We start from the raw sequence: 17,672 nt of genomic DNA on the forward strand, positions 1-17,672 counted from the left end.
CTAGCGTTAGCCTCAATGCAACCATCCGACCCTCACGTAGCTTCACTAGGTCGGATTTTGATTCTGAAACTTTCTGTGTGGCATCTATATACGTCCCGATGCCCATACCAATGGTGGTTTGAGACGATCAAGCACGAATTGAACAGTATTGAGCTGAAATGGTGACCGGCGGCCCGTCCATGTTAAGTCAATGAGGACCAAGTCAGCGTCTCATCCTGTTATGTGGATTTAAACAGGCTTAACATGGGACCATGTCAGTGTATGGTGTATGGTGGTCTCTAGTGGTCATCTGGTGGTATGGTATGTTGAACGTGCATTCGTTAAGGTGGTCTGGTTAAGGTGGTCTGGGGGGATACAAAATAGCTATTTCCTGGCGTTATAAGCTAGGGTGACCATACGTCCTCTTTTGCCCGGACATGTCCTCTTTTAGGGGGCTGTCCGGCCTGTCCGGGGGGGTTTTATAGATTCCTTCAAATGTCCGGGGTTTCGCGCATATCAGCGTTAAATCATGGGCATTTACAATGCACGTTCAGTGGTTCGTTTGTAAACACAGCGTGAAAGACGGATTTCCACCCCTTAACCCCGGAACGTGTATTATTCATACTACTCTGCTGTCTCCGCTGCGATCCCTCCCTCCCTCCCTCGTTCAGATGCGTCGCTGTTCAGACCAGACTCAGAGCAGAGCTCGGCAGCTTGCGCTGCGCAGAGCCGATTCAGCCGAACGATAGCACTGCAAACGCAATTAATGCTGGTTTACACTGATGAAATGCACGACAAGTGCCAGTGTTTTCGTCTTGGTGACCAAATGAGAAGCAGAGCGTTCACTCTGCAGTCTGCATTAAAAGCTGGCACTTCTGTGTCCATTCCATCACAACTAAAGGTATTTAGACACTGCAAAGTACAAGACAGTCTGTGCGAGGTGAGAGCTCTTCTGCTAACTAAATTGACAGAATATGTTTTTGTTGTAGGCTACAACCTTGTAAAGCTGAAGATACGGTGGTTTGAAGAAACCACCGTATATTTTATTTAGTTTCTTTGTAATACAAAGCTGAACGTTCATACAGGAGTCAAGAGCACTTTAAATCAGTGGATCTGTAAAGGGTCAATTTGGAACCCCCTCAAAAATAAATACATAACTAATAATATTAGTGGTATAGGGCAGTGGTTCTCAACCTGTGGGTCGGGACCCAGGGGGGTCTCCAAATTATTTTGAGGGGTCCCCAGATGATTAACTTGATGTGCAACATTGTTTTCTCACTCAACAGTATGAGTACCTCTAAAATGGCAAATTAAACAAATATTAGAGGCAGAAATTGTGAAAATAGCCGATCTACCAAGCATGTAGATCTGCTATTTTCTCAATAGAATAGAATTATACAAAATGTAATGCCTCAACTGTAGTGTTTGTGCTCGTAAGGGTGGAGGGGTCTCTTGTTTAAATATGATTATTTTGGGCTAATATATATGTGTGCGTGCGTGCGTGCGTGCGTGCGTGCGTGTGGTATGCCGGGTAGAGTGTCCTCTTTTTGGGGATTCAGAATATGGTCACCCTATATAAGCGCACATTCATATTCATATTTTGGAAATCTGGCCCTGTATGAGTTAAGAATGTGACAAATACCAAAAAATAATATTGTACTCACGTCTCCATGGGGTGAGTAGGCTAATCAATAGGAGAAAAAAAATGTCATTTTGGGTGTGAACTACTCCTTTAAACATTGTTTTGCCATTACCAGAGCCCTGTTATAGTCAGCTTCACCTTCAGCTTCAATGAATGATTGAATCAATCAATCAATCAATCAATCAATCAATCAATCAATCAATCAATCAATCAAACAAAGCCCATGTGTCCAATTCTGGTAGCATGGGTGAACCTATGGCGATATAGATGTTAACTGATTTATCATAGGCTATCCACAAAATATAGATTGATGGACTAGACGTATGTGCCGGTCACAGTGATGGAAATGGACAGCGTCGATGTGGATTCCATAGTCTGTGGGACCTTCTTATTATAACTCTATGAGTGGGACCCTGACCCATCTTCTGCCATGTTTGGTCAGTACTGTCTATAGTACTGATATCCAGATGCTTTTGTGACAGAAGAATAGTAATCCTTGCAAAAAATTGTTAAAAAGGAGGATTATCCAGGATAATAATTGGAGAGCTTTAGGATAATTTATCCTAAAGCTCTCCAATAAAAACGAATTGAATTTGAAAACAGGCCACAAGGCGTCTGTCTGCTCCCCCTTGTGGGTACCATGTGTTACTGCAGGTAGGGGGCGCTGTCACATTTTCAAGTAACCAAACAAAACATTTGCCCTTTCACCGTTGGTGCCGTCAATCGCTTCCGGGGCACACGAGCTTGTGCTCTTGTGGATAATATGAACGCACGAAGAGTATATTTACATTAAATGAAATATTTATGGCACATTTCTGCGAGAATACAACGTAAAGGCTAAACATAATTCACGCATGTGGTGTTTTATAGTCTGAAAAGCCTTCCTGAACACGTTGTGCGTGAAGTGTTGGCGGCGCGTTGTGCAGTTGGCGCTGAAGGAGGCTTTTTGTGTCCTGTGTTGCTAAAGATGTCCGCGGAAGAAGCGGACAAGACAGCCGCTGCTGGTGATGCCAGCGCCGGGGATGAAGAGGAGGAGTGGCTTTATGGAGGTGACACTATTAAACTAATGCATGTTTCTAAAACTTTAAAAATGTTAAAGTCTCTCCTTAACTCTGACAGTGTACTAATGGAACCAAATGAACCCTAACGGTTTCATTTGGTTCCATGTGTACACTGTCAGAGTTACAGACTTGTATGGGTCCATTTAGACCCTCCTAAAGGAACCCAGAGTCCCTGGAATCCACTTTGAGAAACACTGTATTAAAGAGTATATAAACCATGTCTGCAGTGCATTGCTAGATGAAAGCAGCAACAGGAACGCACCTTGCAAACAAAGGTTAGCTCTAGTGGTCCATAGCGCCGCGATGGGGGCAGACCTCTATTCAGAAACACCCCTACTTAGAAACATCCCTAATCAGAAATACACCCACTGAGGTTAGGGTTAAGGTTAGGTTTAGGTGACACCTCTATTTTAGAATAATGGAAGTCAATCTTCTGAATAGCAATGTTTCTGAATATGTGTAACAAATAGCGATATGGACCAGAGCTGTAAAGGTAGGGTAAGTGATTTTCCTTTGTTAAAACTAAGTGTTAAATACCTCTACATTCTGACAGTATAGTATTGCTATTAGCAATGAGTACAGTCAGTAAACTATATAATATAGAGCAAGAGCAGTGATTCTCAAACCTTTTTGGATGCAGTACCCCTTAGACTGATTTCTGAAACCCAGTACCACTACCCCTTCCTCTGACTACAGGATTTTGCTTATAAAATGTACATTAAAAGTCCAGTTCCAATGCCAATATGTTCAAAATGAAACAGCCTAATGGCAAATAAACATTGCTTTCTATTCAATAACAGTTGTACTAGTTAAGGTATTGATGTAATTTGGTTAACAATTTACACATGAGATTGGTTCACACAAAGACTGTCAGTCTTTTATCATTACCCATAAAGGTAAAATACATATTCCCATTTTCTCCTGTACCCCCTGCAGTACCCCTACACATACCCCCATTTGAGAAACACTGATATACATACATTGTTCTGTAACGCGACCTGGCGTTTCCCAGGGACCCTGAGCGCAACGGTGGGGGCCAGTGGTGGGCAAGGAGGTAGGGAGCGCTTCGCTGTGTTCACTTGGACCGCGCGGGGGTGCCGAAAATTGTTGGGAATTTACTATTCTGTTCATAACGGCTCATGTGACTGTCGCAACGCCTGAGACAGCGCGCCTCTGTCGTCATCACCGAAAACAAGCGCTCCTTTACCTTGCTGCCCCCCGCGCCCCCACCGATCTTGCTGAATGCAGGTCGGGACACAAATTCTATCCTATCAGGAGAGAGAACTCACACGGGCAACAAGCGAAGTATTGACACAAAGATATAAGCAGTCAAAATTTTAACTGGAATACTATAAAAGGTGCAATTCTGGGAAATTGTGGTTGCACTGACACTAGCCCTAGAATATCTGTGATCTTACATATAACACTTTGTGGAATATTCCAAATACACAGCCATAGATTGGTCCTACCCGCGGGCGCTTAGCAGACTAATCTCTGCGGCACTTTAAGCATCCACGCTACTTGTGTACTCACCTAATAATTCATTCCTAGGACTTTGAGTCAGATATTGTCCTCTAGTTTCATATCCCTTTGAAACGTCTGGTAGAAAACGTCCATTTAGTCTCCACCTTTCCACGAGCTGCACACGGACGACATTCTCTGTCAGCGACGGGGCCGGACCTGAATGACTGCCGGACTGAACAAATGAAAACTTCCTTTGGGAACACTGTTTGGGAAGTACAAACCTATGGGGCACAAAATTTAAAGCTGCTTTGCGTTTGGCGTGGGGTGATAAATTACACCACCTGCCAATTATGTGCCCCATACGTTTGTGCTTCCCAAAGAAAGTTTTGATATATCCAGTCCAACACTCATTCTGGGCCCCTCGCCCCGATCTTTTTGAAGCTTCTGGAAAAGTGGAGATATTTTACTAAACACACGTTTTCTGCCAGAACTTTCAAAGGGATATTAAACTAGAGGACAATATCTGTCTTTGGAGACGGAAATTGTTGTTAATAATTTATTATTGGTGTACACAAGTAGCGCGCCGCGCACCACTTTATTGCCGCGCAGATTATCTGCTCAATGCCACGCAATAGGACCGATCTATGGCTGTGATCTGTAAGATCACAGACATTCTAGGGATATAACTAAATCCATTCTTTTTTAAATGGGGCTTAGTGGTTAAACTGTTCCTCATTTTGCTGAGGACCCTTATCCCACAAAGTGGGCTGTCTATGGATGGATCAGGAATTTCTGAGTCGCTTGTGTCTAGAGCTCATCTGTCGTGAAATGCATCTTGGTATCCCATACACATCAAAATGTATTTTAATGGTTATGTAATGTGTGCTATGCTGTATACTTAGTTTGATACTGCAATGCAATGTAACAAAATGTCTTTGTTTTTAGATGAAGCCGAGGAGAAAGACGGGGATGAGGAAGCCAAGTTGAACGCTGCAGTCAGGTAAACTTCCATCTCCCGTTACTGCATACTGCATCCAGACGTTAGCTTCAACTTTAGGAGCACATTGTGCAACAAGACACCATTACCCCAATTGCGGGCATATATATATATATCTATCTGTCAATCATGTGTAGCCCGTTTTATTTTCGTGCCTGGTTTGTAACCTAAAGAGGTTTTAAATTTCCCAGTGGCACTGCCGAGGCCCCCATCCCTGCAACAGACGATGCCCCTGCTGTGGCCACAGGAAATGGAGTGGCTTCCGAGGTGGGTAACACACACACACACACACACACACACACACACACACACACACACACACACACACACACACACACACACAGTGGATTAGATTAGATTAGATTTTTATCTTGACTGTTTTCTTACTACTTATTTGAATCTTCAGACTTAATTATTTGTTCCTGTCTTCTTCCCCCAATGGATCTCTGAATGGTTGGTAACTCTGTCTCCTCTCTCTCTCTCTGTGTCAGCCCGCTGGAGAGGCTGCTGCAGGTGAGGACGAAGACAGTGACAGCGACAGTGATGACGATGACGACGATGTACGTGTCACCATTGGAGACATTAAAACCGGAGCACCACAGTACACGTAGGTCCATTATTTATTGACATTTTTGATTTATTTATTTATTGAGCCATGGACCACCATTTGATGACATCAGACAGACAGACATTCGGTGGATTAATAGTTAGATAACTAGGTGTCCTCTCCACCAGGATGTATTGCCTGTGACGTCAATCATCTATGATGTATCTACGATGTACGAGTCAATATATAACCTGCCAGTGACACACCAATAAAATAAATTACTTGGTACTAAGTATACTATATTATCCTATGTGCTGTATTTATATCATTTATTTTATTATTATTATTATTTTTTTTTCTCACAGGCCCTATGGAGCGCCACCTGTCAACCTCAACATTAAAACAACAGGCACCAGACCTTATGGACAAGGTGATGTTCTCTATTACCAACTATTGCAGCTATTTTGAGTTTTGCTGAAAAAAAGAAAGAAAAAACATAAATATTCTTCAATTCCATTGTATTGTTCTCTAATCAACCTGAAGAAAATGTAAGCAGAATATTTAATCGAAACAAATTGAATGGTATAAGCTCAGATACAATGTATTTCCAAATATAGTAGCACAGGGGCAAATAGTAGCCGGATATATATTTGTAGCCGGGGGTCTGACCCTATTTTGCATATCAAGCGCCATTCAAATAGACGCAAATAAATGTGGCAAATAGCCACCTGGTTCTTTTAAAACGCCTTGGGTCCAAATCGATTTTGTGTATTAAACGCCCAGGCTACTGTTTGGAAATATACGTTCATATAGTAGCATAATGGATATGTGTAGGTCCACTAACAAGTTGTTTTGTTTCCATTTGCAGCTAAGCTGAAGGGAGTGGATATGGATGCTCCTGGGAACATCAACGGGGTTCCAGTACTGGAGGTGGACATGGAGTCTTTTGAAGAGAAGCCTTGGAGGAAGCCAGGTGTGTGTGTGTGTCTTTGTGTATGATGACTATGCCTCTCTGTGTGTGAGATATTGTGATGTGGTCTAATTACGACCGTCAGTTCGCAGGTTACTATCAAAACGCTGTCTGTCTGTCAGTTAGTCAGTCAGTACCTCCGTCAGTCAGTCTATCCATCACGTCTCGTCACACTTTTGGCCCTACTCTTATCTCCCACCGTTGCCCCTATCCATGCCAAACTTTGCACACACACTCCTTGGCTGGCAAACCACAACCTCTGCCCCTGATTTCTCACATGCCCCTCTTCTAGCGCCACCACGAGGTTGCTTTTTGCAAACAACATTAATACTACTTACAGGCCAATGTGTGTATACATGCGACCTGGTGGTCGCTTATCTCCCAATTAGGGAGTCTTACTGGTGTTGTTTCCATGAGATGTGAGGAGAACCCTGGAGGACAGCGTGTGCATTTGTGCTTGGTCTTCTTACTACTTACTGTCTGACTGTGTTTGTGTGTGTAGGAGCGGACCTGTCTGACTACTTCAACTATGGCTTCAATGAGGACACGTGGAAGGTGTACTGCGAGAAGCAGAAGAGGATGCGCCTGGGTATGGAGGTCACCACTGTTGGTTCAATAACCAGCAAGATCACAGTAAGAGGCCGCTAAACCAGGGGGTTTCAAACCTTTTTTAACTCGGGGCCCTTGTAAATAGCTTTTTCATCCACGGCACCCCTGAATTACACTGTTAATTATTTTGGCTAAAAGTATTGGCACCCAAAAAAATAAATAAAAGATCTTCCAGAAGCTTGGCAATGAAAACATATTTTGCATGAACATAAAGTATTTGGTTTGCATAGGAAAACAACATAAAACTAGAATAAATACAGAATCCTATCTCATTCTACAAAGAAATCTGCCTAAATACTTAAATACACTGTACTTGATTTTCAAGCAGGCTATTCACCTGGACCTCACCTGTGGTGGAGTCCAAGTTGACTTTAATCTTTAGTAATCACTAATCCACCCAGTTTAAATGGAGTAAAGCCCTCATTCTGCTGTTTTGTCTCACACACTGAGCATGGACCAAACAAAAAAGGAGAGAATTGTCAGGAGGTCAGATTGTAGCCAACCATGGATAATCTGAAGGCTCCAAGTCCATCTCCAGAGACCTTGATGTTCCTTCACTGTGCGCTATCTAGACCATTGTGTGTAGTGTTTTTTTTAAACAAATGCAAGGGTGCCAATTCTTTCAGCCACGACTGTATGTGACGTAAATATGCACATCTTTCCAGCTGGGATACAGTAGGATGTCACGGAGAGATATCCGTTTTCATCAGAACTGACTGAAAATGCCTTTATATTTGACGTTTAACCACCCTGCATCCCTATTCTTGGGGGGAACGTTCACCAAAAATAGCCGATTTACAAGCTCACAACGCATCACGGTGTGACACGTTGTGAGCTTGTAGATCAGCTATTTTTTGTGAAGAGAGTTGGCCATAGATGGAGAAATAACTCGAGTACAGTGCAAATCACGTCTGTTTTATACAGCATAGTGAAGTGATATTGATTTAGTGATGAATTCCAAATGTTATCAAATGATTCTGCGGCACCCCTGGACTGGCATCGCCGCACCCACTTTGGGAAACCCTGCGCTAAATGACACACAGCCGTCACTTCACAAATAATCATAACAAATCATAACAATGTAAACTTTACGGACATCTTTATTTGACAGCAGGAATGTATTAAAGACAGAGCTGTGACTTCCGCAGGTTCAGCAGGGCAGGACGGGTAATGAGAAGGACATGTCCATATCCAGCCTGCCTGTCCACACCTCAAAGCCAGAATTCATCTCTCCGGCCAGCCACAGCCACTACAGCAAGCCTGCCATCGTCACCACCAGGTCTATACCCGTGATACAAGTTTACGAAACACAGGAGAAGATGTAAGACACATCTAAGTAACAATATATAGGGCTGTCACAATTATTACATAATCGAAAAATTATCATATTTGTTTTAAGTAAAGAATAGTGGAAATAGCAGATCTACAAGCTCACAACACATCACGACGCGTTGTCACGACAAGTTGTCAAATATGTCAGTAATTTCTTTGTATATTTAGTTTGTGTCATATCTACCATGTGCAACTTTAAAGCCTAAAAGCCAGAACAGAAATGTAATTGTCAACGACAAAAACAAAATTAAATTGTTAATCGCAATTATGACAATTAATTGTCACGTAAAATGTCATAATCGTGACAACCCAAACAATACAATTATTTGTCATTGAAAAGGGGAGATACACCTATCTAGTGGACTTTGGATTTTGAGTTGTCAGAATTAAAGTTTGATTCAGACGGTTAGATGGGGTTGTGATGTTTACTTGTTTGGCAGTTAAAGAAGTGACAGTACTGAACTATATTTTAATGTTGCGCTCACACTGCTTTCCTGTACAGAGGCCCCACACCCACGTAACGAAACACACCTGGATTCTCTGTATGAAACAGACCACCTCCCATTTACTGTGTGTTTGTGAGAGATGGTGTAACTGTGTTGTCTGTTTTGTATTGCTAGGATCTCCCCTCCTCAGTGGGCCCAGACTGCCCCACCTTCTCAAGACATGTCTTATTATACGTAAGTGGGCACAGCGGCTTCATTCTTTTTTCTTTCTTTTTTTAAACAAAGTTTATTCAAGGAGTACACATGACATCGTTTTCAAATTACAAAAATAGAACACCTCTTTGTTTTTATATTTTCTCCCACAGGTGGTCATTGGTTTGGTGGTGCATTAGTGGAGAAAGAGAATCCATGATTATGGGGCCTTGTAATCAAACATATAATTTTCCAAACTCACTCACGCTCTAACGCTCACGCTTATCTACGTTTATCTATTCACTCGCTTCAGCAACTGATCCCAAAGTTCACATGGTATTGGCCATTAGCATTATACCAACGCTGACGGAGCCCGAATTTCATTTCTCCTAAATTAAAGCTGTTTATTAGCGTTTTCTTAGCCTGTTGTCAGGGTTACGGAGCACATATCTTCGAACGGGTAAGGTCTAGTACAGACTGAGACTAGGAATCTATTGGCCCCAAACAATAAGCCTAATTTTAGCCCGCAAAAACCATGAATTCTGAACCCATGAGGGTGGCTAATGATCAGATAATTTAAAATCTTATTATGCGCCATGAGACATAAAACCTTCTTCTTTTTTAATGATTTATACAGGTGTTGCAACATTGGACTTAATTTCTGTTCAGATGCTCACAGGGCTGAAATAATTGCTCACTTGTGTGATTATACCTGTAGATCAGCAATTCGCTGTGCAATAAAGTAAATTATATTGGGCTTAAAGGGATATTACACTTTCAAAAAAACTTTTAGGTCTAATCAGGCTTGTATGAACACCCTGAACAGTTTTTAATTTGCTTCATTCAGTATTTAGATATTTGATGTAAATGTTACCAGCTCCAACACGCCCAGGCCCTCTCCACATACACACCCATTGTAACTTCAAACTCCATTTTAACCATGATAGATTCATTAAAAACACACATTATTTTTTCTGGTGACTCATAATACCCTCCTAATACGTGAGCAGACCGTGTTTTTTCAATAACCTTTTTCTTTTATTTTTAATAATTCTTTGGGAAAATGGAAAACATTAAATACAATAATATTTTATTGAAAATAAATGAAAAAAGTTATTGAAAAAACACGGTCTGCTCACGTATTAGGAGGGTATTATGAGTCACCAGAAAAAATAATGTGTGTTTTTAATGAATCTATCATGGTTAAAATGGAGTTTGAAGTTACAATGGGTGTGTATGTGGAGAGGGCCTGGGCGTGTTGGAGCTGGTAACATTTACATCAAATATCTAAATACTGAATGAAGCAAATTAAAAACTGTTCAGGGTGTTCATACAAGCCTGATTAGACCTAAAAGTTTTTTTGAAAGTGTAATATCCCTTTAAGTGGTGAAGAACATGTCAGGTGCATTATGTCCCGTGTTGGCATGCCGCTCAGTGCATTGTTGCTGTTGGTTCCTCTATCAGGAAGCCCAGCGGTACCATAGATGTGATCGGTGGAGGGACAGCCACCATCAGCAGAGTGGAGGGACGACGCAGGCACAATCTGGAAGGAAACAATATTCAGGTAAACCAACCAAATCAAAATATCTACAATATCGGTGATATCAAATCTGAGCTATTTTGGCAAAACACAGGGTCATGTCAATGATGTCATACTGCACATTTGAATCCTAGCATCCCTATTCATTCTGGGGGTGAACAGTCAGCAAATCTACAAGGTCACAATGCATTGCAGTGCGGAGCGTTTTGAGCTTTTTGGGAGAGATTTGGTGCAGTGGGAAAAAAGTAGCAGACCAAACATAGAGGTATAAAAGGTTTAAGTAGTTAAACATGATATTTATATTTTCTGACCTTTTCATTAAAAATATATATATGTAAATAAGTACAAATTTAATTAAATTATTTTGTGATAAATCTATAAGCTTTCCATGACACATTTGTTGTGTTTACTGAAAACATCTATCCTGTCCTGAGGGGCAGATCCAACTGCTTGCATAAACTTTAGTGATGAACAAATAATTTGAACGGCTCATTACTGTTGTGAAGTGAATGCTATCACAATGTTCTGTCATCGCACTTTATCACATGACTGCCATTAAACCATATGACCTTTCCCATCCGTGTTTGGTACGCAGGTGATCTCCGACGGACACACCTCATCGGATGTGGAACAAGCTCCGGCCAAGAATCAACAACAGATGCCTCCTTTCTTCCCTCCCGGACCCCTCCCTCCAAACATCCCTCCTCCACCCTTCCTCCCTCCTCCACCCAACGTCAGCACGGCACCCCCACTCATCCCACCGCCAAGTAAGTCACCATCGTCGCTCTCTCTGCTGTGACTTTTACCCTGCCTGCCCTAGATTGATTCAGTGCCCAAATTATGTTTTTTTTGTGTGTTTGTGCAAAAGGTTGATAGACACAATCCGCAATCCTTAACCCTATTTTCATATCATCCCAGTTGGGGGAAACCTACGCTTGTGAGCTTGGAGATCTGCTATTTTTACTACTACACTATTGTATTGTATGGTGACAATTGATGAATTAATTTAAGAAATAATACGGAGATGCAAGCATTATGCCCGACAGCAGCGATATGCAGCATGTGTTGCAGTTGTAGCAACTCTCTGGAGTGCATTTCAAAAAAAGAAATGTTTGTGTCTTTGATTTACTGTTTAACCTGTTGTCTTCTCTTTCTCTACTCATCTCCCTGTGTTCCTAGGAATGCCCATCACTGTCCCTCCCCCCGGTTTCCCCCCTCCGCCTAGCGGACCCCCTCCTTCTCTCATCCCTACCATGGACAGGTAAACGCATTCACACAAACACATTGAATCCTTAACAACACAACCAGGGGCCCGTTTCACGAAACCTAGATTAGGGATAAAGCCTGGCTTTATCAGCTATCCTGGCTTTAGTAAGCCTGAGTCAGAGCTCAAGCGGTTTCATGAAAGCTGAATTATCTTGGCAGATTAGCCTCGCCAGTTAACCTGGATATTTTAAGTCTGAACTCGGTTTCATGAAAGTTATCCCACATTAGTTACCATGGAGATTAAACTTTGAAGCTAGCCTGCTCCAGACCAGGCTCACAGCCAAGATATGTTAATCCATGTGCCTTTTTGTTCAAGTTTTGTGAAATAGCTGTTAGTCCTATGACTCCAATTGTAAACGAATGACCTTTAACATGCTTAATTCAACACGTTATTATATAGACTGAAATGAAAAATACTAAAATATATACTACATTTAATTATAAGCCTATTACTGAAATAGTGAATAAATCATGAATCATATTACTCATGTGATATGTCACTATAGTTCATAATGTTAGATGTGTGATAATATATTACTGAAGTTCTTGAGATTATAAAAAATGTCTGACAATGTAGCAAGGGTGTTTTCAATTAAGTTAGTGATAAGAGTAATATAACAGCCTGTCTAGGTGTGATTATTCTATAGCCGCCAGTGGTGTAAAGTAACTAAGGACATTTACTTAATTATTGTACTTAAGTATAATCTTGCTGTATTTGTACTTTACTTGAGTATTTCCAATTTCCAATACTTTATTTACTTCTACTCCACAATACATCTCAGATCCAAATACTGTACTTTTACTCCAATACATTTATTGTCTCCACCAGCCGAAGGCTGAGGGAGAGTATGTTTTCCCCTCCGTCCGTCCGTCCGTCCGTCCGTCCGTCCGTCCGTCCGTGCGTCCGTCCGTGCGTCCGTGCGTCCTCGCAGTTTGTGAACAGCTAATCTCAGTCACCGTTGGCCTGATCGCTGCCAAACTGAGCACACACACTCCCTGGATGCCAATCTAGAACCTCTGCCCCACATTTTTCAAATCAGCCTCATGGTGGCGCTATAACAGGCCGATTTGTGTGGCCTGGTTGTTACCAGCTAATCTCCGGCGCCGTTGGCCCGATCGCTGCCAAACTGAGCACACACACTCCCTGGATTTTTTTAAATCAGCCTCATGGTGGCGCTATAACAGGCCGATTTGTGTGGCCTGGTGGAGACCTGTGCTCGGAAGAGCACTGCTTCTAGTTTGAAAAATGTAGTTACTAGTTACTTTGTAGATTTACAAGCTCACAATGCAAAGCATGTGAGTAGATCTTGATGTAGATCGTGTGAGTAGATCGTGATGTAGATCTTCTATTTTCAAAAGATTTTCCTACATTTGAAAACTTGAAATGGGATATCTGCATAATGAGTACTTTTACTTTTTGTACTTTAAGTACATTTTGATACTTTTACTCGAGTAAAGTTTGAATTCTGGACTTTTACTAACAGAGTATTTCTTAATTGCAGTATTGATACTTTTACTTGAGTAAAACATGTGAGTACTTTTTCACCACTGTCTTTTTTATGTGGGGGGAGGCGTGATTGGTCATGATCAAGGAATCGATGCTCGACTGCATGGGCTTTCCAAAGAAAAGCCCATGCCTTGTCGAGCCAGGCTTTACGATCCTGGCTCAACAAAGTCTCTCCTTCTCAGCCTGGCTTGGTGTTAGTGGAACGGAATAAGCCAGGCTATATGGAGGAGGCTTTGTCAAGTCTGGATATGTCTTAAAACCCAGCTTAGTTTATTCTACTTTCGTGAAACAGGCCCCAGTAGTTGCTGATGGTCTCTTTCTCTCTCCGTCTCAACAGTAGCCACCAAGGAGGTTATGATAACCGCCCTGTCCCACCATATCCCTTCCCTCAAGGTAAGAATTACAACATAGAACCAACCACAGACTTTGAACTACTCACACCCTAACAAAACCAGTCTGTAAATTGTAATTCATCAACATGTTCAGACTACATTGCGTACAGCCGTACACCCATTCAACACCACATTTGATGTCATTGGGTGTACATTTAGAAATACACAGACACATTGGGTATTATTTTTCCCACACCTTATATGATGTGTATGATCTCACATCAGATGGGATTTATGTTGAAAATATAATGACAGGCTTGTAGAACAGCTATTTTCACTATTAGTTAGACATACGTAAAAGTATAGGGATTAAGCTTTAAGTTCATCCAATTGCACACTACACAACACAGACTTACCGACCCCTCCTCTACACCATTCATGCCAGGTGCATACCCTCCTCCCATGCCGGGCAATGTGGCCCCGCCTTGGCCACCCATGATGGATAACTCCAAGCCATGGGAGTACTACCCCGGGCCCGGGCCCGGGCCCCGTCGTGAGGAGAAGAGAGAAAAGGAGCGAGAGAGGCCCCGGGAGAGGCCACATGAACGAGAAAGGGAGAGGGAACACAGCCCCTCAGCTATGAGTTACACCAGGTGAGGGGGACGGATACTAACACATCTACAGAGGCTAGTCTGAAGTCTAAGGTGACCTTGTCATTATCATCTTTTAAATTATTCAAAACCAATTTTTACTTTTAGAGAGGCTAGTCTGAAGTCTAAGGTGACCTTGTCATTATCATCTTTTAAATTATTCAAAACCAAATTTTACTTTTAATTAAATTATGCTGTGATACTTTGCTATTGCTTTATTATGCTTCATTGTGTTTTACTATGTATTTTGCTTTTTTATGTTGACAATTGTGTTGCGTATTTGCCTTTTATCAGGATAGCTCAAAACGTTCTGCGCAGATTTGCGCCCAACTTCATGGAAAGATTCGTACTGGTTCAAGGAAGAACTCATTAACTTTTCAGTATGATTGGCCAAAAGGGGATATGGTAGTGGGCTCCCTGTTAACACATCGGATGCCCACGTGGTGTCAATTTCTTTGACGTCGCTGGAGGCCCACGACGCGTTTGACGCGTTGTACAGTAAACTATACTGTACTGTAGCTACTGCACTTGGCTACCGCGGTGATGAAACAAACTCCATTTCCCAACATGCAGCGCGCAATTACGTCACCCGGACGTGCTGTGTGTCTCGTTGACTTCCTGTTTAGCGGCTGCACAAAAATGCTGTTTTCTCCGGATTCTCTTCCTTTTTTCATTTTTTTCTCAAAACGGCAGCCTCTTCTACATGCTGTAACACAAACACTGTGGCTTAGAAATGATAAACAGGACATACTCGGATTACTTTTCTCGCCAGTACTCTCGCCGGTAGGTAAAATGACGCGTTGCCATGGGCACCAGCAAATTAAGACGTCAAAACCACGTGGGCGTCCGATGTGTTAACCATGTTGGCCACATTGAAAACACACTTCCCGCCAAGCTGGAGTCGAATTGAAATGGAGCTAGTGCTTTACATCTGCCATGGATTTGTTATAAAAAAATATACTGTATTTATTAAAATCTTTGCCACAACCAACTAAAATGTAACCTCTCTTTGTGCCCTCCGCAGCGATGAGGAGCGTTACCGTTACCGCGAGTACCAAGAGCGTGGCTACGGGGGGGAGCGGCCGGAGCGCCATCGTGAGCGGGTAAGCAGAGAGAAAGAGGACAGAGGACACAGAGAGAGAAGACACAGGGAGAAAGAGGAGGGACGCCACAAGTCCTCGCGCAGGTACAAACACACACACACCTCTCTCCCACATCCTTGTAGTTATTGTTGTACAGTTCCCGAGAACATCAATATATGAGATGTTCTATGTTGTTAGATGTTTGTTTTTTGTGCTTTGACCTTTGCTCCTCCACATTCCCATTTCTCCCCTAACCCCTTTCTCCCTTATTACTCCCCCTCCCCTCAAACGCCTCAACCTCCTCTTTCTGCTTCGTCCACCTCCTCTCATCTCCCCCCACCCCTCCCCTCCCCTCATGCCCAAGCAGCAGTAGCAGGAGGAGGCACGACAGCGAGGAGGGTGACAGCCACCGGAGACACAAACACAAGAAAAGCAAGAGGAGCAAGGAGGGCAAGGAGGCCAGCGAGGAGATCGGCGCGGACCAGGAGAACCAGGAGGCCATGGAGTGATGAGCAACCTCTGTCCCTTCACTTAAATCCCTCCCTCAGACCCATTCTTCTATCTCTATCCCTATTTCTTTCTTTTTCTCTCCAAGAAGATAGAGACGAAATGAGAAGTGTGAGCCTCTCCTCCCTACACATCACTCATATTCCATCCCTCCATTCTCTCCCATGTCTTTTAAAACACAGTTTATCCACGGCGTGTGAGAACACGGGTCTGTAACTCTTGAGAGTGTAGAAATGCAGCCATTTCTTGTGTTAAATAATTACTGAGGATTTTACAGCACAGATTGGGGTTCCAGTGTAGTTACTAGTTTGGGTCAATGATTCTTATTCTTTTTAATTTCAATATTAAAAATATACAATTTTCTCATCTCTGGGACGCCAACCTACACTGGAAAAATCCTCAAGTGTTCATTTAACTCAGTGAGTGTCCAAATGGAACAAACGTGGTTCCATTTGTACACTGTCAGAGTTGCAAACCCCTAGCGCTGGTGGTCCCCGGGCACGGCGTCGAGGGACAGTGTTTTAAAAGGCCAACGGAAGCTTGAGGACTGAGGTGTGTTTTTGGAGGTGTGGAAGCAGGGGTGTCGCACCAAATTCTGGGCCCTGGGTATTTTAACTATTGAAAAATAGCAGATATACAAGCTCGGTGCCGCGCTGCGAGCTTGTAAATCTGCTATTTTTGAAAAATCTTGAAAATGTGTACAAGTCTTTGAAAAACGTATGTTTCTATGTCAGTAGTGCTCAAACTTTTTCATGTGAAAGACCCCCAAAATGATATGTATTTGGCCACAGACCCCCATCTTAAAATATTTAGTCCCAGGGACCCCCCAGAAGCAAAATTTAAGGCTTAAAAAATACATATATTCAAAGATTTGCTCACATTATCGCTGTGAGCTTGTATATCTGCTATTTTTCAATAGCTATCAAATAATTCCAGGCCCTAGTAACTCGGTCCCACTTTCCCCCCCCTTGTGACGCCCCTGTGTAGAAGTGTCGTCTCTTCTCCTCTCTGTACCTCTACATTCCTCTCCTCATCTCTAAACCTCCCATCCCAGACTTGTTTCTCCTCCATTCACTCCTCACCCTCTTATATTAGATCACGCTCAGAGATTCTGTTGTTAACGTTGTCTGGATGATCCCCTAAGTATGTCTTTTTTCCCCCCCAGACATTTATTTTGTTGTATCGTTTTTCTTGTCCTGTATAGATACATCTACAGAATGTTGTCAAGTTTGTTGAATTAAAAAAACAAACAAGCTTTTGATAAGATTTGTCTTGCTGTCTTTTGTTATCCTATTCAATTCAGATATACTTGCACAAAATACAAACTGCTTTACGCTACTGGTTGTCACTGGGTATATTTATGGCGTTATTGGAATATGCAGTACAGAATGATCTTTGATTCACAAATTTAGATCTGAAAATGGTTACATAGATTTTGTCTAGTAGGAATATGATGGTTACTATCATATTCCTACTGGCAGTGGTACTAGCAGTTAGTTGCACTGATGGTGATTGCTGATGGTAGTGTTTGCTGCTAAACTTAACCAGC

General features: G+C 42.3%; 1 protein-coding gene across 2 annotated transcripts; it reads left to right on the forward strand.

The window, feature by feature from the left end:
• Window positions 1-2,364: 2,364 nt before the first annotated feature.
• Window positions 2,365-16,260, forward strand: fip1l1b (FIP1 like 1b). 2 transcript variants are annotated; one of them, XM_080721187.1, is made up of 16 exons: window positions 2,365-2,670; window positions 5,092-5,146; window positions 5,335-5,410; window positions 5,635-5,750; window positions 6,056-6,120; window positions 6,559-6,663; window positions 7,163-7,293; window positions 8,418-8,590; window positions 9,222-9,281; window positions 10,704-10,803; window positions 11,375-11,546; window positions 11,959-12,040; window positions 13,890-13,945; window positions 14,330-14,537; window positions 15,559-15,720; window positions 15,984-16,260. In XM_080721187.1, exons 1-16 carry the CDS (start codon window positions 2,589-2,591, stop codon window positions 16,123-16,125), a joined length of 1,785 nt encoding a protein of 594 aa, XP_080577313.1. In that variant the 5' UTR covers window positions 2,365-2,588; the 3' UTR covers window positions 16,126-16,260. The 2 variants fall into 2 exon arrangements, with proteins under 2 accessions (XP_080577313.1, XP_080577314.1); XM_080721188.1 differs by having other exon boundaries at window positions 8,418-8,548.
• Window positions 16,261-17,672: the final 1,412 nt, after the last annotated feature.

This window comes from Nannobrachium achirus, assembly GCF_963921795.1.
Source record: "Nannobrachium achirus genome assembly, chromosome: 3".
Classification (NCBI taxonomy): Eukaryota; Metazoa; Chordata; class Actinopteri; order Myctophiformes; family Myctophidae; genus Nannobrachium; species Nannobrachium achirus.

Coding starts and splice junctions, on each gene's coding strand:
- fip1l1b (XM_080721187.1), top strand. CDS start 2,589: ATGTCCGCGGAAGAAGCGGACAAGACAGCCGCTGCTGGTGATGCCAGC. Junction 5,147..5,334: donor AAGTTGAACGCTGCAGTCAG/GTAAACTTCCAT, acceptor TAAATTTCCCAG/TGGCACTGCCGAGGCCCCCA. Junction 13,946..14,329: donor ACCATATCCCTTCCCTCAAG/GTAAGAATTACA, acceptor CATTCATGCCAG/GTGCATACCCTCCTCCCATG.